Source organism: Grammomys surdaster, unplaced genomic scaffold, assembly GCF_004785775.1.
Source record: "Grammomys surdaster isolate TR1022 unplaced genomic scaffold, NIH_TR_1.0 139, whole genome shotgun sequence".
Lineage (NCBI taxonomy): Eukaryota > Metazoa > Chordata > Mammalia > Rodentia > Muridae > Grammomys > Grammomys surdaster.
This window is the reverse complement of record NW_021604597.1, coordinates 9302460-9325421: the sequence shown is the minus strand read 5'-3', so window position 1 is coordinate 9325421 and position 22962 is coordinate 9302460. Positions and strand designations below refer to the sequence as shown.

The window sequence follows — 22962 nt, the reverse complement described above, 5'->3', positions numbered from 1 at the left end:
TGAAAATAAGTTAATTATTTACTTCAGGAAGACTGCAAGTGGAAGGGCTGAACAATCATTGTATTTCATTACTTCTTGCGTATCCCTATGAGTCAGCAGTTTTATTATCTAACTTTAAAAGTGAAGGAATGGACATAGAGAAATAACTAAAGTCATCCAGAAAAAAAATGACACAGTGGGATTTGAACCCAGAACTTTTTGAGCACTGACACTCAAGTTACTGAGCTTTGCTATGCTGCTACTTATTATAAAAAATGGCAAACATGATGCATCTTTCACAAACTAACTTACTTCCCACAAATACAACCTTCCTAATGCTCAGAGAGTTAGTACCCTGAGCAGACATGTAGCTAGTCATTGATGATAACACATGGGAGATAAGGGGCTATCCACTACACAGTGCACAACTTTACAAACCTAACTCTTCTGGACTATATTATCTAGTGGGATTGGATAATATGATAAGCAATCATGACTTTTATCTGTGCTATCCAATGAAATGGCCCTTAACTGTCTTAGGACTAGTAAGACAGTTACCAGGGTTTAGAAGTAAATAAAATTTCAAGGCTCCTTGGTCAAAGCAACAGAATTTCAAGGGCTAGCCCAGCATGGGGCTAGTTCAACTTGGGGTTCCTGTAAACACCAGGTGTCTGTGTCACTGCACAGATCATGAACCTCAAATCTAGCCATGCTAGCCAAAGCTGGCTAATGTGCACTCGGAATGTGACTAATGTGTCTGCAGAAATGAATGTTAAATCAATCTTAATCAATTTAAATTTAGCCATGTGTGGATAGCACAACGGGAAGGAGCACTACAGACACACACCCTAGAAGGAAGGGGTATGATTAAAACAAGAACCAGAAGAGTTGGCTGAGAGTCATCTCTGAAGTGGGAAAAATAAAAACTAAGTTATAACAAAACTTTGTGAAGGACCATGTACAATTAGTTAGTTCTACAACATAAACAGGCTCCAATCAGCAAATTCTAGTAAGGCGCTACTAACAATGATCAATAGTTTTCTTAGAGACTTTTAATAAAAAAATCTTTTGGAGAAAAAGCAGAAAAGAAAGAACACTAGCACTAACACACTGGTATCATCTGAAAAATCTTACATAGCACACAATGGAAGAAGTGAGTCAAAACTACAGTGTTCTTGAATGAAAGAATTTGGAACCTCTACTCCATGTTCGTAAAAAAATGAGATGTCACGATGCAAATATAGGAGCTCAAAAACCATTACAGTATCAAATGCCTGGAAGGAGCATAACAATCCCAAGGCTGAGAGGGTTTACTATTGCAATTACTTCAACAGGTATCACCTCTGAGAGCCAGCTACGGGCTGCAGGTACGGGGAGGCCTGCTGCTGCACGTAGCCACTTGGCTGCTGCTGAAGCTGTCGGAGTCTTTCCATCAGCGCTGGGCTGGAATGTGCAGCCGGATAGGCCCTGGAGTTGTAGCTGGGGGAAAGGACCACACCACCAGGCTGCTGCTGAGCTGCCTGTTGCAAAGGCATCTGTGTTCCATACATTGTGTAGCCCTGGGGCATGGTCTGCAGGAAGGCATAAAGGAAAATGTCAGTGCTCCCGTTAGCACCCATATTTCTATTACTAAGAAACACGGGGCAAAGATAAGCCCAGGAGGTCCAACCTGAAATTCACCGCTCTCAAAGGCTGGGATGACTCAACATAGGAGGATGGCTACTCTTGCAGACGAGAAGTCTAACCAGAAATTTACAGAATAGACTGGCTGGATAAGGATTCCACAGAAGTCTCTTAATTCAAAATAAGTAGATATTCATTTGCCTCCTAAGTTGAACTGTTTATTTGGGGGCTAGGAAGGACACCTTTCTGTACAGAAATAATCAGCGAAGCATCCACACATTCCATGCCTAGATGGCAGCAACATTCAGCATAACCAAAACAGTATCAGTATCCTCTCCAAAGCGGGTCAAGCAAGGGACCACTCACAGTGAACATCAACTAACAGGGTACACCTTCCCGTTAATACAAGAACCAATTTCTCTAAACCTTGATATCTTATGTAAAAGACAAACATGGAGTTTTCTGGATCACAAGATACAATTCTCTGAACAGAATGCTGTTGGCTCTCTGGATCCCCGAAACACCACATATTAAAGCAGTGTAAGAACTGTGACTCTGGAGACAAGAGTAATACACACTAAAATGCAGAAGGAACACACTAAAGGCCTACAGGAACCTAGACTCAGGACCTATGTAAGACACACAGGGCGCTCCTTTCAGTTGTAAACATGAAATGAACAGACAGCCCCAACACAAATCTGATCAAAGTATCATCAGATCTTTTTTGTATAAAAGAAAGGAGTAAAGGTGTAAGGATGCAGAAATAATAAAACAACTGAAGAACTTGGGGGAAGAGAGAATAAAGGACTACTTTATTTTATTGTATTTATTTTATTTCAGACAGAGTTTCTCTGTGTAGCCTTGGCTGTCCTGGAACTCTTTCTGTAGACCATGATGGCCTTGAACTCAAAGAGATCCACCTGCCTCTGCCTTCCAAGTGCTGGCATTAGTAGTACACAGCACCAGTGCTTGGCAAGGGTCTACATTATTTTTAAGGTAAACGCACAATTTGTCTAGCATTTACTGTGTATGTGACAGTATGTTAAGTCCATAGGTTGCCTTGAATCCTACATGTTTCCTCTTGATCTCACAGAAAAGGAAGCTAGACCTCAGAGTAAAATACATATCATACAGCACCTATACTGTGACCTGACTCAAAGGCACATTCTTTTGTTCTCTACCATGATTCCTCATGGACGTTATCTTTGAATATGAAAATTTCTATAACAAATTATACCATTAAATATTATATCATAAATAACTGAGATTACTCAACATTTTAATGAATTGATTGGTTGACTGATTTTGAGATGCAATCTCAACTACAGAACCTTGGCTGGCTTTGATCCTCCTGCCTCTGCCTCTTGGGGGTGATTTACTGGTGTGTGCCACCATCTTGGATCAAGTGCTTCAATATGTATTAGCAGCAGAAAAGAAGTCTGAATTAATTTACATTTCTAATCTAAGAATTCCCTGATCAATCCTGAGATTTATTCAACAATTACTGTTCTGAAATCATGGAAGTAGAAATAACTAAGTTCTAGATCTAGTTGAGAAGCAGTTTCCTTGATCTCTTATTCCAAATAAATAGCATTAAACATCAAGGAATCCATTGCTTCAAAGCAGTGTGGGTACCTGTGCTTGTTGCAGCCCTGGATACTGAGGGAGCTGAGGGGAGGGCCGTGCTTGTGCAGTAAAGAGAGAAGCCTGGTCCCCTGGCTGGCCCTGGAAAACAAAATCAGGACAAAGTCTGTAACTGAAAGTGCTGGAGTTGAGCTTCTGAATAGAGAACTTACAGATTTCAGATTGTTCACTGAACACAGCTTCAGACTGTGTTCTGAGTGTCACCACCAGTAACAAACATGAATTTACACCTAACCCCTCTCAGCAAAGTTTCTTAAATGACTCTCTAGGAGGGCACACACGCTTCTCTGGGTACTGAAGAGCCTCTTAACTGTGGCTCTCCCGTCACAGACACTACCCAGCATCTGTGCATAAGGAGAAAACACCACATGGCATATTCTCACCACATGCAAAATTCCCATGGCTTCTTAATGAAGCTTTATCATAGTGATCTGAAAACTGTGCATACTGTTTTCTGAGGAAATTTTAATGCCTACTAAGACTCTATAATGAGGTATATTCAATAAAATTTCTAAGTTAATAGCAAATATAATTCTAATGAACTACATATAAAATAGAACCAGTTAATATTTTTTAAACCAGCCTTAATTTAATATACTTTGGCCTTTAGACCATAAATCAAAATGATAGCTATGTATGAACTTCATATACTGCTAACTGAAGTTTTTTTATGGAAGCTTGCAGTGATAATCACAGAGGGGAAAAGCCCAGTTTCTTAGCGTTCCTACCTTTCCCCAAGACTTACTTAATAGGGTGAAATAAATTTAATGTGTAATTCTTTTACTATTGTCTCACAACTAAAAAGTGCTAGATTACAGTTGCAGGAAATCGTTTCAGAGTGCCTTGGAAAAACTAAATACATTTCTAACAAAGAAAAGTGCTAGGTGTTTAGCTTAGGTTTGAGAATGCCAATACCAACCACAGAAAGAACTCAGCATATCTCAAGCCTGGGCTGCTACAAAGTCATGCCCTAAACGCCAGAGATCTGAGTCCAAAGTCAGAGTGTCTCCATCAAGAACAGATATTTCCAAGCATGATAGTTCTTAAGCATTCATGGGAACTTATTCTTTAAGGATTATAGTGACTTAAAATAACCCCATAACAGATTGGAAGAATAATTCTCTTTGTAGTTGTAATGAGATACTGAAACCAAATGTATTACACATCAAATGCGTGGGTCTTCTGACCTCCCCACTGAAATCAGTAGAATATGGCCAACAGAATCTGAACTCAATGACATCTTTGGCAGTTCCTTGTCTCATAGCATCAGCAAGATCTACAAAGCCGGTTAAGAAGTTACAGCTGGAGATTTAGTAAGATGATAATGTGGTAGGAACTGTTTTACCTGGACGAAGCCTAGACTATGGATCACCTAAACCCCAGAGGGCCTGGAACACACGAACACAGTAAGAACACAGCCGACAAAATGAAACATCGTTCCCCATTTCCACAAATACACTGACAAAATAAAAAAAAAAAAATCCTGATAAAAGCAACTTAAGGGAGACAGGCTTGATGTTTGGTTCAGACTTCTAGATAAAGTCCACTATGGTGGACAACTCTCAGTTCTTGAAGCATCTGGTCCACATTTTATCCACTTAGAGGAAGAGAGTGGTGAATGTAGGCGCAGCACACTTTCTCCACCATCTCAAAGACCAGAACCTCATAGTTCAGAGTCCCAGCCCAGGGAATGGCCCCACCCACAATTACAGTTGGTCTTCCCATCTCAAGGAACATAATCAAGATAATTCCCCCATAGCACCCAGAGGTTCATCTCCCAGTGACTCTAGTATGTGTCAGGTTGACAAGTAACAATAACCACCATATTTGGCCACTGTGAGTAAGTTTTATTTCCAGAAAATACTATAAGCTTCATAAAATTTATTTTTAATCAATTCCCAGCACTGTGCCTGTCATATAGTAAGAGAACCATAATGCCTGTTGAAGAAAACTAAAGTTTAAAAATCAGAGTAAAGCTGGGATTTTATCTTAGCACAAACTAATTTCCCAAGTCCTTTCTAATTGACTCAACTTTCATTACCATCTGTTGTTAAAAAATACTGAAAACCTCCTATCTGGGGCTAGAGACAGAGCCCTGGAGTTACGAGGCCTTTGCAATGAGCCCTGCTGAATGAATAAATGCTTGATAAGGAAGAAACAAACATGGCCCTATGGTTTATGTCTGTAGATGATTCACCAAAACTTCACCTTGCTGGAGGCATGGATTTCAAACTGAGTCTTTTTTCCCTCAATACTTCTTTTCAATTTAAAACTAAAGCAGTAAGAGAGAGAATGATTCCTATGAAGGATGGAAAGAGAGTTCGACCATTACAGCTTCTTTAGGAGTTTCTAGAAAGTGAGATGTAATGAAATATGAGGGACTTATATTTTGTTTATAGAAACAAGGCTAAGGAAACGTGCATACAAAGCGACAGAGTAGAGTAACTTCTGCAGGAAACAGTGAGGAGACAGCCTTGCGTGACCATCAGACTACTGCTAACTAAGCATCATTGTTGTAGCACACAAAATGTTGGTGTCTGAGATACACACACACACACACACACACACACGCACACACACACTTGTTTTCTTCATGTGCAGATTGATTATATATATAAAACAACACAATTAAGAAGCAGAATACAGATCTAAATAGAGTTCTCAAAAGATGAAACACAAATTGCAGAGAAACACTTAAAAAAAAAAACCATGTCCAACATCCTTAGTCATCAAAGAAATGCAACTCAAACCATCTTATGGCAGTCAAAATGGCTAAGATCAATAAAACTAATGACAGCTACGTGTTGAAGATGTGTCATGAGGAGAATGCTCATTCATTGCTAGTGGAAGTTGAAACGTATACAGTTACTTTGGAAATTGGAAGTACAGTTACTTCAGAAAGCTGCAAAGAAGATCTATCTCAAGATCTAGCTGTACTACTTTTGGTTCAAAGGACTAAGAACCGAGGATCCAGAGGACTCTGCATCCTAGTACCCAGACACTTTCTCAACTATGCTCATTGCTCCTATATTTATAATAACACACAAATTGAAATCAGCTTAAATTCCCACCAACTGATGAATAAATAAAGAAAATGTCATACATCTACAGAATGCAACATTATTTTGCTGTAAAAAAAAAAAGCAACGACAAAAAACACAAAGCAAAACAAAAAACAAATCAAACAAAACAAAAAAACCCTGAAATCCAAAAAACTGTCAGTAAATGAATGTAGCTAGAAAAAAAATAAACCAGAATGAGGTAACCCTGAACCCAAAAGATTAATATGGTATATACTCAAGTGTATGTGGATGTTAGTTGTCAGGTCTTCAATAAGCAGTCTATAATCCATGGAACCACAGAGGTTTAAGTATAGAGTAAGGGACTAGAGTGTAGGGAAGGATCTGCCTAGGAAAAAGAATAAAAAGATAATTATAGGTAAACAGGGTCAGGTGGAGGGAAAATGGGAGGATCAAATGAGGAGGGGGAAGGGAGAGGAGGCGAGGAAGGAGATATAGGGAGGGACACAGTAAAGGACTAAAAGGACTATTTGAAGGGGATCTAATAGAGTAGAAGCTTGATAAAATACATAGATATAAGAACATGTCTAAATGAAATCGACAAATAATTGGGGAGAAAGAGAACCAATTAGACATACCCTATTACCAAATGAAATCCCGGTACCAGAATTGAGTTTTTATCTAAAGGGAACTCCCATACAACTCAGGCCATTGTCAATGATACTGGTTTCTTTCCTCAAAATTGGACGTCTCTATCAAATCCTTGCCCTTAGGATACAAGGAACCCCACAGAAGTGGGAGTAGAAAGACTGTAGGAGGCAGAGAAGATGGAGGGCACCAGAGAAACAGGCCTTCTAAACACAGCAGGAGTGTAAACATAAGAACTCATAGAGACAGCAAGCATACACAGGACCTACATGGGTCTGTGCAAATTGTGGTTCCAGCTGGTAAGAGAAGTGGACACAAACCCCCATACCTTACCCACAGATGAAAACTTGTTCTCTCTGAAGGAATCTCACTGGAAATAAAAGTTACTCTTGTTTGGTTTGGTTTGGCTTGGTTTTTCAGGTCTGGGTTTCTCTGTGTTGCCCTGCCTAGCAATAGTTGGCCAACACAAAATGAGCTCAGTGGCATCTTTGGAGGGGCTTTGTTTCAAAATGCTTTGTGGGGCATTTTTCTTTAACTTTAGAGGTCCTTTGTGTATATATTATGACTTCCAGGTTTTTGTTTTAAGGAGATTCCTGTGTGTATAGAGGTGTGTGTTTCTTGTGCTTTTTCTTTGGCTTTTTCTTTTGTCTGTTTGATATTTTGTCCTATTCTAGTTTGTTTGTTTCCTAAAATGAAACAGAAAAGGTGTTGATTCAGATGGGAGGGAGTGGAAGAATGTTGGAGGAGTTAGAGGAATGGAAACCATAATCAGAATACATTGTATGAAAAAATCTATTTTCAATGAAAGAAAAATAAAGGAAAAAATCTTTAAAATAATTCAAGTGGTAAAATGTCATGTGACACATATTTTGTCATAATAAAAAGCATCTTCTGATAATACGACTACTGTTACTATTAACTACTACTGTTAGTACTGTAATGAATTGCATAGTAAAAACAGTTTTACTTATGACTCGTTTGGAAGTTACTAAGTATCCATGTATTATATAAAGCAGAAGCTATGGTCATCAGAGCAGGCTCATCTCTATTGACCACAGAAAATAGACCCAGAGAAATATTACAAGGCTCTAGTGACAAATTACACACATGCACTATTTTAGAAAGCCTTCACTTGCAATATAACTTGACTAAGATTAATTGATACCACCACTAACTGCTAAAACTGCCTGATTCATTCCAAAGTAAACAAATGGCAAAATATGCACCTTGTGTACAACATTGTCTATTAGCATGCCTGGACATGGTGGGCACAACTATTTGAATATAGTCATCAAATTTGCAAAATAGGGGAGTAATAAAAAACAGGAGAAAAGATAAAAATTTCTATTAGTTTGAAAGAATATAAAAAACAAAAAAACTCTTTTGACTAATACAAAATATTTTGTATGTTGCAATACCTTTTCCCAAAAAAAACGAGTTGAATGATTGGCAAATGATCCATGCCAATTATTTTCTTTCATACAACATTAGCAACATGACAATAATAATGTTTCTTTCAATCTTTTAATGAATAAAATCCTTACATGTTTGATTCCTCATAAGCATATAGAACTTTAAGAAAAATTAAGATTTCAGAAGCACTTCCGGACTCTGCTTTACCAAAACAACTATTAGAGGAACTTCCTAAGGAGCAAGCATGCAATAACCCAAATATTTTCAAAGTTGGAATATGCAAATAAAGGTATTGCAGTAGTATACAATATTACTATCAAAATTTCATAAAACAAGTTGACTTATGCTCTCACACGTATTGACTCTCCTAACATTTCATGGACTAATGTCGCAGGTTGGCTATCTGATAATTTAATGCAGAACACCAGTTCTTGGCTAGCTCAGGCAAAGCAAAAGAGATGAGGTCTACTAACATGTATTCTCAAAAGCTATGCTCAGAAATCAAACCAAAACAAACAACAAAATATATTCTCCATCCTGGAAAGAAAAACAGAGACGATGCGTTTTGTTAGGAATCTGGAAACAGACACTGACTGGACGTGATAACACAGTGACTGATAACCACAGGTCCGCTCTCTCGAATCAGCTGACAAATCAAGCCACACACTCCTCTATAAATACATAAATCACCACAGGGAGAAGCAAGATTTCAAGAATAGAAACATTCAAAACTAGGATTGGGGTGGAGTCCCACCTACTGTCTATACTCCTGTGAGTGCTTAGGATTTCTACAGCACAACAGCATACAGACAGACACGCGGTAAAGATCGTGAGGTCATCAAGGGGTAAAGCCTCAGAAAGAAGTCTCATTAAACTGGGCGTGGTCGGTGCACTCAAACACAAACTGAATTGTAATGACATGAAGACTACAGTTATTAACCATTACAGGAGTAAAGCCCGCGTTTTATTTTGACATCCAAAGGGTAATACTGTAAAAGAAAGGAGAAAAAGACAGACAGAAGGTGTTGCCATGATGCTGTCAAAGTCTTCCTGAAAGGTAGAAGCAGAGTCACCCAAGTCCTACAGAACAGGGACAGCAAGACAATGGCAGAGAATATAGATGGGATTTTAAATCCTCTTATACATGTAGTCAAACTCCATATGAAAAAGTCACATTTTAGAAAACTTCTTGAGGAAGTCAAAACCTGGGCCCTACAAATTTTTTTCATTAATTTATGTCAAATGACTAGGGCACTGATAAACAATATGGGGATACTTTTGTGGTAAAACAATATATCCTGAGAGTTAAATGGGGGTTATCAGATCTAGATATTTGCTGTGACTAAAGGATTTAGGAACCTCATTCACTGTAACAACTGGGGGCCAGATTAGACCCAGCGGCAGAACTCAGACCATCTGGGTAACATTAAACAGAGAAGTTAGGAAATAAAGCAGTCAGCAGACCATAGATTACTAAATGTAATCAATTAGTTCCAAGCCCAGGAAGTACAGTATTAGGCTGATCATGTTTTCAGTCAGCTACAGTAAACAACAAATATAAATTTACAGCACCATCATTGTTTACAGACTGACAGAATCTAATTTAGAAATAGGCAACTAACTCCCAGGTGAATTTCCTTGCTTAATCATTTTAGACCTGTGTTCCAAGAGACAACAGTGACGAAGACAGTCAAGCTTTCTCAAGCCTTCCAAGTTCTAGAGTCAGATACAAGAAAGAACACTAGAGCTTTGCTTTACTAAAGATCGTGATGTATGAGAGGAATTTCCAAGCAAAAATTATCAATCCTCATAATTCTAGGTGCCAGTGCATAAATCAGTCCATTTGCTCAGTTCCAACGGCCACCTTCATAACGATGCTTCATTCCTTTGCACACTTTCCCAATCTTTTACCCTCTCCCATTAAGAAATAAGCTATGTTCATTTCCCCCTAGGCTAGATCTTGGCACAGATCAACTGTTTTATGCCAATGTCACCATTCAGCAGAAACACAATGTATTAATAAGTAAAACCCAACTTTCACATACATGTCTTCCACCAAAGGACATCATAAAAGGGTTCACGTATTCTGTACTGGTTCAGTTCCTTCCTCCTCCTGAGTTCATGACTGTATAGAAATATTCCTAAGTGACACTGAGTGAAAACATTGAAGGTAAATATAAAATTTCAAGAATTCTTCAGTAAGACTCTTTTGAATAAGTTTAATAAAAAAACATCATTTAAAATATGATCAGTTTATATGTTCTGGACAGTAATCCAACAGAAAACATGAGTGACAAAGTAATTTTAAAAATGCCTAAATTTTGTATCATCAGGAAAAATATAAAGCAACTCAAAAAAGAGCAACAAAAATAATAAATTATAAGACAGTAAAATACATGTGTGACATTATTTATATACTCTGTCAGAACTGTAGAGTAACCCAGGACAATAATCACATTGATGGAGTCAAGCTATGTAAAAGCACCAAACATTTCATGGTAGTGATTGCCCCTTAATAGAAAGGTGTAGGAGAAATTTTCCCCACAAGTTGGGAGGAGCTAAGGTGGGAGGAGTAAAAAGAGGAAGAGGAGAAGGAAGAGGAGGAGCTAGGGGAGAGAGCGGGAGAGAGAGAGCGGGAGAGAGAGAGCGGGAGAGAGAGAGCGGGAGAGAGAGAGCGGGAGAGAGAGAGCGGGAGAGAGAGAGCGGGAGAGAGAGAGCGGGAGAGAGAGAGCGGGAGAGAGAGAGCGGGAGAGAGAGAGCGGGAGAGAGAGAGCGGGAGAGAGAGAGCGGGAGAGAGAGAGCGGGAGAGAGAGAGCGGGAGAGAGAGAGCGGGAGAGAGAGAGCGGGAGAGAGAGAGCGGGAGAGAGAGAGCGGGAGAGAGAGAGCGGGAGAGAGAGAGCGGGCGAGAGAGAGCGGGAGAGAGAGAGCGGGAGAGAGAGAGCGGGAGAGAGAGAGCGGGAGAGAGAGAGCGAGAGACCACGCGCGCGCGAGAGAGAGCGAGCGAGATAGAGAGAGGGGGGGGAGGGAGAGAGAGAGAAGAGGACATGTGCCTGTCTCTAGCAGTCAAAGGTAGTTGATATATCTAGGTTGGGTATTGGGTTACACCTCTAATTGTATGGGCATTTTGTTATTGAGCATTACCAAATATATAAAGCCTTCGGATAATCTAAGCATTAGAGTCTCATTCCTAGCGGGCCTGCATGGATGGTGGGATGGTCTGGGCTCACCCCAACCTTGTGGAGAGAGCGTGGAGGACTGGCAGAGCCACCCACGCTAGCATCTAGTGGGTGACAGGGCTGGTGTTTCTGGCTGGCCGTTTCTAGCTGCAGCACACATGTGGCCTCTGGCTGCAGAACATGGCGACTGAGCTAGGCAGAGCCGCTGCAAGTTAGATAGTCGGCTTGATCAGCGGCCGTTTTTAAATAATTATTTCAACAGAAAGGAAAGGAGATGAGAGGAAATACAAGATATTCGGTCACATTCACAAAGTTTAGTCTTCAACAACAACAAAAAGCCATGATGGTGGAACACTGTTATTTAATGAATCACCCTGAGGAAAGAACAGGATACTTCTTTTCTTTTGTCTGTAGTCTTTAAATATAAAACTAAAGATAGAACAGGAGAGAGAGAGAAACAAAAAACAAAAGACAATAGATTCCAAAATGATAAAACCTATGCCTAAGTTATGAAATCAATCACCATGTCATGGGTTAGTATACAATCTGAATGACCACAGAAGTCCACAAGCTGTGTATGTGTGAGATCACAGATTGACCTTTGTCAAGCATTTACCAATTCTGGGAGACTGATTCTGCCTTCTTTACTTTCTTCAACTACCTACCTCCATGATTCTTACTAAATTTGCTTACAAACTCGTATAATGCTTGCAATGGCCAGGCCTCTCTATTTTCTGTCACCAATCTTCTCTTTGTGCTCAGAGAAGTGATTCGTTATTAGTTGTCAGTGTATAGGCCATTCCACTGGCCTGCTCTCAGGGATCTAGCATGCGCTTACATCATCCTGCCTCTGTCACTGCGAGGTGTGTGCCCCAGATAAAAATGTCGCCAACCACCCCAGCCCCGACTCTGCTCTGGCCCCCCTCTCTGCATGACATCTCTGTTCTCTGTCTGCATGGGTGTCCTCTCTGCCCAGTCTCTCTGCCTCCTGGCACTCTCTCAATTTTTCTCTCTCTCTCAATTTCTCTCTCCCTCCCTCCCTCCCTCCCTTCCTCCCTTCCTCCCTCCCTCCCTCCTCCCCCTCTTGTCTGTCTATCTATCTGTCTGCCTACATGTCCACTTGTCTGCCTCTATCCTTTCCCAGGTCCTTACTCTTCCCCCTCCACCAGTGAACTACTTTCGCACCATTTCTTGCCATATTATATTTCATAACACAAGTAGCCTATGATTAACTGCTTTCTGCCAAATTCATTTCAATAAATTTAAGCTAAATATCTTTTGTCTAACATCCTTGTATTTATAATATAAATGGTCTGGCTTTACTATTACAAACAAGGGCAAAAATGGCTTTATACACTGAAGAAAATCAGGAAAACATAACACCACATATTGAGACATACATTTTTTGCTTGATTCAAAACTAAAGATTCTTTTGATAAATTCTTTTCTAAAATGATTAACATCATAGTGGTAGAAGAAAAAGGTTTTACTGTTAGAGAGAAATACTAAATATAAAAAACAGGTAATGGAAAATAATTCAATCAGTACTTTGCATTACTATAATAGAAATTCTATATTTTAAGATGTTTCTCATAGGGTATGCAAAAAATGTAATACATCTAAAATGGAAGCTGGGATGAGCACAACTAGGTTTATATGACAAAATTTATATGTACATAAAAAATATGTACTGCTCTAGGAAAGTAAGATGACTATCAGGAAATCAAATAAAACTACTCTTATTTAATCCATCCGGCTGTTGCCACAGAGCAAATGTGGCAGTCTTATTAAAGATAATTAATGTAATCATATCAGAAACACAGCTGACATGTTTTCATCCACTGTTAAGGAAAAGGGCTAGGAATCTCAAATAATTACGGTATAAGCATGACGCTAATAAAACAGTAAGATAAGCACAGTACCTAACATTTCTGAGGCAGCCATAGTCACCTGGATTGCTGTCTATGTCAGAGCATGAGTTTCACAATCACACTAGCCTAACCTTGTAAGATAAGCCAATAAGCATGGCAGCAGAAGTAGCCACAGTAGAGCCTCAAAGTGTCTGGTAAAATTCCAAGACCAGCTATAAAAGGAGTCTCAATATAACTACACCTAGGAAACAGATTTCTTGCCAGAGAGAATTATAAAGGAGTCACATTATATCTTTGTATTGTTATCTACAAGTAGTGAGAAAAGCTTGTTGGGGGACCCAGATCCAAACCAAAAACATTACTAGCTCTTGTGTAGCTTTGTGTATGAGCATTTAACGTGAGAAAGCGTTCCTTCCAAGTTAGAATCAACATCTCTGTTATTGTACCGTGAAATGATTAGTACTTTAAAAAGCCTATTGTGGGCTGGAGAGATGGCTCGGAAGTTTAGAGCAACTGGCTGTTCTTCGAAAGGTCCTGAGTTCAATTCCCTGCAACTACATGGTAGCTCACAACCATCTATAAAGAGAACTGGTGGTCTCTTCTGGCCTGCAGGCATACACACAGGCAGAACACTGTATACATAATAAATAATTAAATCTAAAAAAAAAAAGCCTATTGTGTCCAGCATTTAACTGTACCACTGTCCCCAATTATCAATATGACTTATATTTCACACAATTCCACCATTGCTCTAGATTTCAAATAATTATCAAAAGGTGATTATTTTTCCCTCCACAACAACATATTTAGCTACATTCCAGATATATTAATAACAAACATTACTGTGGGTGGTTCAAATAGAAATGGCCTCCACAGGTTCATATATTTGAATAACTCATCACTAGGTAGTGCTGGTACCTGAGAGAGATTAGGAAATATTGTTGAAGTAGAGATATAGCTTTGTTTGAGGAAGTGTGTCACTGGGGATAAGGGTTTGGGGTTTCAGAAGCCCAAGGCAGACACAGTGGCTCTCTTCCTACTGCTTGAAGGTCCAGATGTAGAACTCTTGGCTCCTTTTCCTGCACACCATGCTGCCTACTAAGCTGATAATGCACTAAACCTCTGAACCTGTAAGCAAGCCCCAGTTTAATGCTTTCCTTTATAAGAGCTGTTGTGCTCATGGTGTGTCTTTACGGCAATAGGACAGTGTCTAAGACAACTATCTATGAAGAGAGAAGGGAGACGCTCATCATGCCACAGAGTATCTCAGCACCATTCCGACAGTCCATAGGTATCTTGTTTGTTTAGTCTGAAGGGTTCCTACTCATATGGCTGTATAACTATGCATTTCTCTTTCTTCTGAGAGGGGATGGAGATTTAGCTTAGTGGTAAAGCACTAGCCTACACTGTTACGCCAAGGCCTGGGCTTGATCTGCAGCAGAGTTCACATCCTCCTCCATTAGCCAACACATGAAGAAAAGTGACATAAAGGGCTTATCTGTTAGGCAAGCGCTGGGAATTTCAAAGCTGTTTTTAGTTAGGGAAGAATGTGAGGAGCGGGCCAATGCTAGGAAACTGATTTACTATCCGAAGAAGACATTTAGGACCATGAACAATAAAACAATTGGGATGAAGAAGAAACCAAAGCAAAACCAAAGTGCTGGCCTAGAAGAATCAGTATGAAAACACAGATGGCCCAGCACCAGTGCATTTAATCTGCACAACTCTGCAGGAGACAAAAGTCACTGAGGTCTGTTTGAGTCCTAGGAGGAAGGCCTGTGCAATGCCTTTGACTATGCTATCTCATCAAACTCCTTAGTTGCCATGGTTACCTGTATGCCAGTGACCTTTCCTCCAGAGCCCAGAATCACTTTCAGTAGCAACTACAGTTTGAAAGTGAGCTACAATTAAGAGACGTTCAGAGTTGTGATAAGAGGGCAAGCAAAATTGAAGTAGGATGGGCTGGCGAGGTGGCTCAGTGGTTAAAAGCACTGGCTGCTCTTCCAGAAGACCTGGGTTTAATTCCCAGCACCCACATGGCAGCTCACAACTGTAGCTCCTGTGCCAGGGAATCTGACACCCTCACACAGACATACATGCAGTCAAAACACCAGTGCACATAAAATAAATTAATTAATTAATTAAAAAAAAAAGAATTTGAAGCAAGAGCAAGTGTGTCTGCTTACTCTCCAAGAAAGAAAAACTAAAACCTCAATGAAGGTTTAAACGCCTTCAAACATGTTGCTTATTTGAGCAAAATCAGTATTTTTTTAAAGGATTTTTCTCAAGTTCTCATCAGCTGTTTGTACCAAGCGACTCTGCTCATCTTACCTGATATCTAAAGAGTTTAAGTAGTTGACAGTCAGGGAAAAACAAGCACATGATAACTTCTGCTTAACATCCTCACACAGGTCAGTTTCCAGAGCAGTTTAAAAAAGACAACTTTTAAGAGAGCATAAGGATCTCTTCACCTCATCTTCCTGTCGCCAGGTGGCAATGAAGACATGCTCGATTACACAGGAGCCCGTATGGAAAGGCAGGACTCGGGTAAGTCAAAAGCCCTGCAATCTGGGTTACTGTAAAGTTTTCTTGTTTTGTTTAGAGCAGGACCCCTGCAGGCTGGCTGACACATTTAACGTCACAGAGGTACTCACTCATTACAGGGTTGGGTGGAATCTAAAGAACTGATGCATTTAAAGTGTGCATGGCTGGTTCAGCATAGTAAGTGCTCTGCTGGCTTTTATGGTCAGAACAGTGAAATTGGAAAACACAGAAAACGTTCAGACAATGGAAGAAGCAGCTGCCATGCTACTGCACTCTTGTCCTCCACTGTACTCGTACAGAGCTACAGGTTTCGTGTGTCTTTGTCAAGATAGGCACAGGTCATTTTTGCCACTGTGTTTCCTACAGAGACACTGTCTAGAAAGAACAGTGAATTGCAGGGCATAGCAATCAGAAAAATCAATCAAAAATTTGAACTCAAAAGCGGGGCACATGGTAAGGCATTCCCTTAATCCCAGTACTAAGGAGGCAGAGGCAGGAGGATCTCTGAATCCGAAGCCAACCTGGTGTACACAGTAAGTTCCAGGTCAGCTGGAGCTACATACTGGCTCAAAACACCAACAAAGCAAAACAAACAAGCCTAAGCAAACAAGCACAAACTACACTCAATATTCATGCACTAGGCATATCGTTTAAGGGTAAAGTTTTTACCCATCACGTACAAGGCTCTAGGTACCATCTCCAGCATTTGACACACATATATGAATTCCATATATGGACTACTGTTTATAAGTTACTTATTGTCTGACACAGACCTTATTGAATGAATGCTGAATATAACAAAGGAGAAAAACATCATGACATTAGAGGCATGAAATCAAAGAAATACATGTGAGGATATGCATATAAGAAGTGATAAAAATGAATATAAAACGCTATAGTAATTATAATATAGAATGGAGGTTGGGAGGGTCACGTCAAAGGAAGAGGTTGACATCTCAATGACTGAGTGCCCTTAGCACTTTGGGCTTCCTCTCAAGATCAATAATGAAATACAAAAGAGGAAGAATATTCATAAACCTGTATAAAGGACATATCCCTCTGACCACACATGTACAGAGATATGCACATAGCATGATTATGGACCACACCCCAAACTCACTCCTAGGTAGAGGAGGGGACCACGAAAGGAGGATGCCAAGGCTGTTTCTGAACAAACCTGTTGGAAAGGTCGAGTCTGGGCCTGCCTGAGAAGCCGCTGCTGCTGCTGCTGCTGCTGCTGCTGCTGTTGCTGCTGCTGAAGAAGCTTCATCTGTAGCAGCTGCTGCTGGGACGTGACTGCATGAAGGGAGGGTGGCTGCAGCATGGCGCCCGAGCGTCTCTGAAGCATGTTGGACAAAGCTTGCTTGGTATTGGTCGGGACAAAGGAGCCCGCAGGGTCCAATCTGGAACCACCTATAAAAGCAACCACAAGGAAGGCTTTCTAAAGCAACAGGGTATTCTTTGATGACAACACTGAAATTTCACCTTCCTTACATTATGAGCAAGACAGAAAATAAGATACTGCCCTACTAGCTCCAAGCTCTTATATTCTGCTTAGAGCTGCCTAATGTCCCCAAGATAAAAGGCAATGGTGTGCATGAATAACAACACTTCACAACTGCTGCATGGAGATTGCACTTCTGTGGATAAAATGCAATGCCTGAAACAAAATGGGTCAGCACAAAACATCGGTCATGTGGGTTGTAGGCCATGCACACCAGTAATGTAATACTTGAAGAAAACAGTACCTAATACTATATTTTGCAAAGTTTTGTAAGTCAGGTATAGAGCCTCTCTGTATTATAAACACATCTAAAGGCTGTGTTTTTAACCCTTTCCCTTGGCAAAATTAAAAGGCCTAATTTGGAAATGGGGAACATGGGAAAGAGCTTCTAATTGGAGAAGGAAGCTGAAGGAGAGTCAAATAGCTAAAGTCTCAAGGAATCATGCTAGTTTATATTTTTTACCTAAAATCATATATGATACATACTTGAACATATACGCACACAAACACACAAACACACACACACACACACGCACGCACACACACACACGTCTATATCACTCTAGACAGAGTTGTGTGTTCATGCTTTTAACCCAGAGCCATCCTTCTAGGTACACAAGCTCTTGCTATGGCTCGAAAGCATGAGTCTACTCCAGCTGTTTATAGATACTTGTTATCTGCTGCTTTTTCTACAAAGAAGACTTCAGTACAGATTACAAACAGTGGTAATATGAATATATTTTACATTTTCATCTCTTTTTGCAACTTTTTAATAAATTTATATGAGCTTCAGGGAGTCATGACTTGATTCCACCTGTCACAGGTCAAATGTATTCTAGATAAGTACTCCTGTCAGTCAACAACTTAAAACTTTTTGCCCACTGCCTATCCCTGAGGGTGGGTACTTTCCTTCCCCTTGTCTTGAGACTTCGTTTGACCACTACTCTGACTACCAAGACTAAAGGCCTGGATGTTTCAAGTGTATAACCAACATAAAATGTTTTCTCTCTAAGTTTCTTAACTTTACCATCCTATTCATAGTCTGTATCTGTCTAAGAAGATTTACACTCAGCAGACAGACACCAACCAGGAATCAACTGAGGCTCCAAAATTGGCGGTATCACACCAGCCCAGGTGGTCTTGCAGAACTGGTGAGGCCCAGTCTTGCTGATAGCTAATATAAACCACTCTAACCAATGTGATAGCTCTCTGTCTCTTCAGGCTACGTCAGTGAACAAGATGTTTCTGGCAAAGGACCCCCCCCACTATTATGTGAATCTTTTTCCTTCCCAGCCTTTGATCAGTATTCTGTGTTAGACTTCAAACCCAGGACTCTTCACTCTAACCCTATTAAAATACAGGTAAATCCTCTGACCTCCTCTCAGGGACCTAGTAATTATTTAGGTGTGTGCTATGGATAAAAGGATCCACCAGCTGTCACTTTATACAGCCTCAGAAGTTCTGAACTCAGGTGATCTTCCTGCCTCAGCCTCCTGAATACCTATAGGCACATATCATCATATGAAGCCAACAGTTTAAGACTGAGTCACTGTTACTACTGTAAGGACATCATTGTGAACCTGCACGCTCAGAAAGCATCAAGTACAAGGACCTAGGATATGTTCTGCTCATGTACTGAACCTGCCTACTGTGTGAGCTATGGTCTAAAGGCTATAAACATATTTTTTCATTAAATGTAAAAGCACATGTATGTACATATAGGTAAAAGTTATGAATATAGTAATATGTGCACATATCTGCATGTGCATAAGATTAACTTTTTTCATCCTTTAAAAGTGTTTTCCCATTGAATTAATTAGCAAATATTTCTATCTAGGAAAATATTCATTTGGATTATAAGATGCACTTGGGGTTTGAACCAAACAATACTATAATCAGGAATAATTACTATGAATGTGGTAATTTTCTGTGTTAGTATGCACATCCACTTGCCGAACTAAACTTCTGAGCTGCTTCATGATTTAAAGTTTACAATGTAAGAGAGGGAAGCTACAATGCTGTCTGATCTTTTAAAACACATGTGGGAATTATAGCCAATAAAAACATATGCACATGTTTTATAAACATGAAACTTAGCAACTTTGTATCTGGTAGCTCAGACTTTATGGGGCACTACCTCCTCCTAACAAATATATAAGCCATGCGTGTAATTTCAGCTACTTATTAACATTACATTATTAACATAACTTATTAACATAACATTAAGGACAGAGGCTTTTGCTAAGTTGACAACGCTCAGTGACTTTCTTGCCTCATCTTCTACTGGAGTAGCTGGGAGGGACAACAGAAGCCCACTACTGAGTCTAGTTGAAGCCTTGTCTTATCTCAGAGGAATAAAAACAGATTGTTAGGGGTTATGAAAATGTGACCTGGGTACCAGCATATTTAAATTCTCCTCCTGGAGAGGATAACGGTTATAAGCGAGGAGAACCTCAAGACGCAGCTCAGAATGGTCGCCCAGTGTTACCTGCCTCATACCCACCTGGATTCAGAGACTGATTCTGAAGGAAAAAGCCGGGCTGCTGAGGCTGGCTCACCAGGTTGTAACCCCACAGCGCAGGCTGCGGATGATGCATCATTTGGGAGGACATGGGGGAGTAATTAGGAGGCACTCGGTATATGCTGGTCTGTTGATACTCCTTCAACAGAAATATTAAAAACAAATTAACTTGAATATGCCACACATGGATAATCAATATAGGTTCTTCCTACTCAGTTACGCGAGATGATCCGGTCTCAGAACTCAAGGCTGTTTTTTTTTTTTTTTTTTTTTTGTGAAAGGGGAGAGGATATAAATGGTGACCCATTTCCTTAAAAATGCTCATTCAAATTAATTTTTTCTTTGCTTTAAAAAGTGCTTAGCTCAATAATATTCACCTAACACATTTAAGGTACTAAGTTCAGTCTATGCTACCATCTTCCCACCACCATCACCAAAGAAAGGAAGAAAGGAAGAAGTTATATTCCTTACAGCAGACATAAAAAAATAGAATAATAATGACAATTAATAATGGTGATAATAATAGCCACGTGATTTATCTAATACTAACATTGAACAATTCCTATAACTGAAAGAAGACAACTCCTGCAGGCCTCGTCTTGGAAGGGCTTACCATGGGTCCGGATAAGAACTGAGTAAGAAAAGTCCACAGTGCTATCATATGGGGCCTGGATAGTGTCTTACCCACAGTTTTCAAGGCAGCACTCAAAAAAGCCATTCCCCAAGTGCCCATGCCTTCTCCTCCTCATAGCAGAGACAGATCCCAAAGACCACACCAGAAAGTCACAACTCCCTCATCATCCATCCTTTCTCTAGCATGGCCCTAGAGGATGAAGGACAATGAAAATCCCAGTATCCTTTGATTTTACAAAAGGATGTAATCTGACTGGGAAGAAGTAACTTCAGGAGAAGGGTTGTGAATATATTTAGGTAAGGCTTTTGTATATGAAAAGCTGCCCTCAGCCATGTGGCTTGGCAGGCCAGGGAGTCCCAGGTTTGAGAGAAGGCACTGGTACTCAAGTAGCATCTGAAAGTGACAGCTGTCACCTCTAAAAGTATTAATCACCAAGCTATCATCCAAGAAGCATGATTCAGCGTTGACCCAGGTGAATGTAATGGCAACTTCTCATGAACTCGAGTGCTTTCTCATGAACTCTGCTCTAAGTACATCCTCCCTGTCAATCACGAACATCTTTGAATTCTATAGAAAATGTTTTGAAATTTTCTCTCAAGTAAACTCGAGTAATTTCAAATAAAAAAGCTATTTTAAATAATGCATCTCATATACTATAAAATAATTTCTGAATTATCATCTAATAGGTATCAGGTATTTAAAAAGTAAGAGAAAAAGTGTGAGACGGTTTTACACTAGGTTTATTTTATCTTTTTATAAGATCTGAAAATAGGTTAAAGAATACCTGTGGGCGTAGACGATACAATGGCAAAAAAATGAAGTCTCAGGACCAATCATTCAAAATAAGGTATTTAGACAAACTTATTAATAAAAGTCTTTAAGAAAGTAGACTCATATACTTAAGAAGTTTCAAACCCAGGGAAATTATGAGGCTTATTCACTCAATATAACTCATTACTGAAGTTTAAAGTTAAATAGTTATTAAAAGTATAGATTGAGCCAGGTGTGATAGCTCATGACTTTAGTCCTAAACTTGGAGGCAGACGCAGGCAGATTTCTGAGTTAAGTCTAGCCTAGTCTACAAAGCAGTTCTGGGACAGCCAGCGCTATATAGAAACAAATCCCACAGCCCTACCCCTAAAAAGTGGCAAGTGAAAAATGAAAAGCTTTGTATCTGTCACCCATGAGAATTCATTTATTAGTACAAAAACTTGTTAGGAAGCACCATGTAAGAAAGCTGATACCATTCTTTTGAATGTTTCTAGGTATACAGTTTGGCCATGGGTAAATCCCATCCTACTTGCCCATGACCCAGTCTTTTCCTCACATCCCCCACTCACATCGATGCGCGAGCTCGATTTTGTCTTACGCTTCCTTCCCTTTGTCTTCTTCTCTTCATCAGCTGTAGTTTTTCCTTGATCTGACAGATCAGCTGATTTCCTTTCTGGTTCCTGAGAAACTGGAGATGTGGGTTCTTCCTCTTCCTCCTCAGGAGGTAGGGGCAGTGGCTCGAGGTAGTAGCTTCGGGGCTTGGGCATGGTGTGTGTGTGGTACAGAAGGAAGTGGTGCTGCTCCTCATACTTGATCACCTTCCGGTCCACACGGACAGTGCCGAACCAGGCCCAGGACAGAGGAGCTGGGTTCTTCTGACCCTCAAACAGGTCCCATGGGGACACTTTCTGCTTTGTAGAGACCTGGAGACCCTATGGGAAAAGAATGTTCTGTGACAACACAACCTGGCCTGTTCCCAACTCACTGGGCAAGCTTGCAAGCATGTGGTTAGAATGGGCTCAGGGAACTCAGCAGACAGGAATACTCATTTAAGTTGTATAAACTGGGGTTCAGAACTTCGGAAGTTCACTTCTCCAGATCTCTGTACCACCTGATACTCCCCCTTGATGTATCTAAAGGTAGTTTACAATATTAGTATAAAATGACATTTTCATTCAAGTTTGTTGTAGAAAATATAGTTTCTCAAGTATCCTGCAAATTTGGTTTTATAATACTAAATTATAACCATCTTAGGAATCCATTATTTTTAGTATTATACAAGATTTAAAAATCAATATATAGTCTGCCTCTGATTGGACTTATATTCACTTGAATCCAATCTATATGAACTCAATTCAGTATGTATTTCATGTACACGTACGTGGCTTTCTCTGAATAATATGTATTGAGAGAACCTAATTACAGAAACAGGTATAACACAAATTAAATCTTTCAATTCCAAGGTATCTTAACTGGATCCAGGTAAGGAATTCAATTTTGTTTCTGAAAAATAGAATGCTTTTATTTGTAACACTAGTGGGTGACATTTCTTGGTAACTTCTCAAGTATACCAATTCAAAGACCTTTTTCCTCAAAAAACGGCCAAGGTACCTT

General features: G+C 39.9%; 2 protein-coding genes across 2 annotated transcripts in view; one reads left to right on the top strand and one right to left on the bottom strand.

Annotated features, from left to right (window-relative positions):
* Med12l (mediator complex subunit 12L) overlaps window positions 1–22962 on the bottom strand; it is a 292238-nt gene that overhangs the window by 13930 nt on the left and 255346 nt on the right. Inside the window, exons 37-41 of the mRNA XM_028763676.1 lie at window positions 21918–22280; window positions 19926–20082; window positions 17096–17331; window positions 3238–3327; window positions 1321–1550 (exon numbers count right to left, since the gene is read on the bottom strand). Coding sequence (XP_028619509.1) covers window positions 1321–1550; window positions 3238–3327; window positions 17096–17331; window positions 19926–20082; window positions 21918–22280 — 1076 coding nt within the window. The remainder of the gene's footprint in view (window positions 1–1320; window positions 1551–3237; window positions 3328–17095; window positions 17332–19925; window positions 20083–21917; window positions 22281–22962) is intronic.
* Window positions 15901–22962, top strand: part of P2ry12 (purinergic receptor P2Y12) — a 53778-nt gene continuing 46716 nt past the window's right edge. The window contains exon 1 of the mRNA XM_028763660.1: window positions 15901–15921. The gene's annotated coding sequence lies outside the window, so the exon portion shown is untranslated. The remainder of the gene's footprint in view (window positions 15922–22962) is intronic.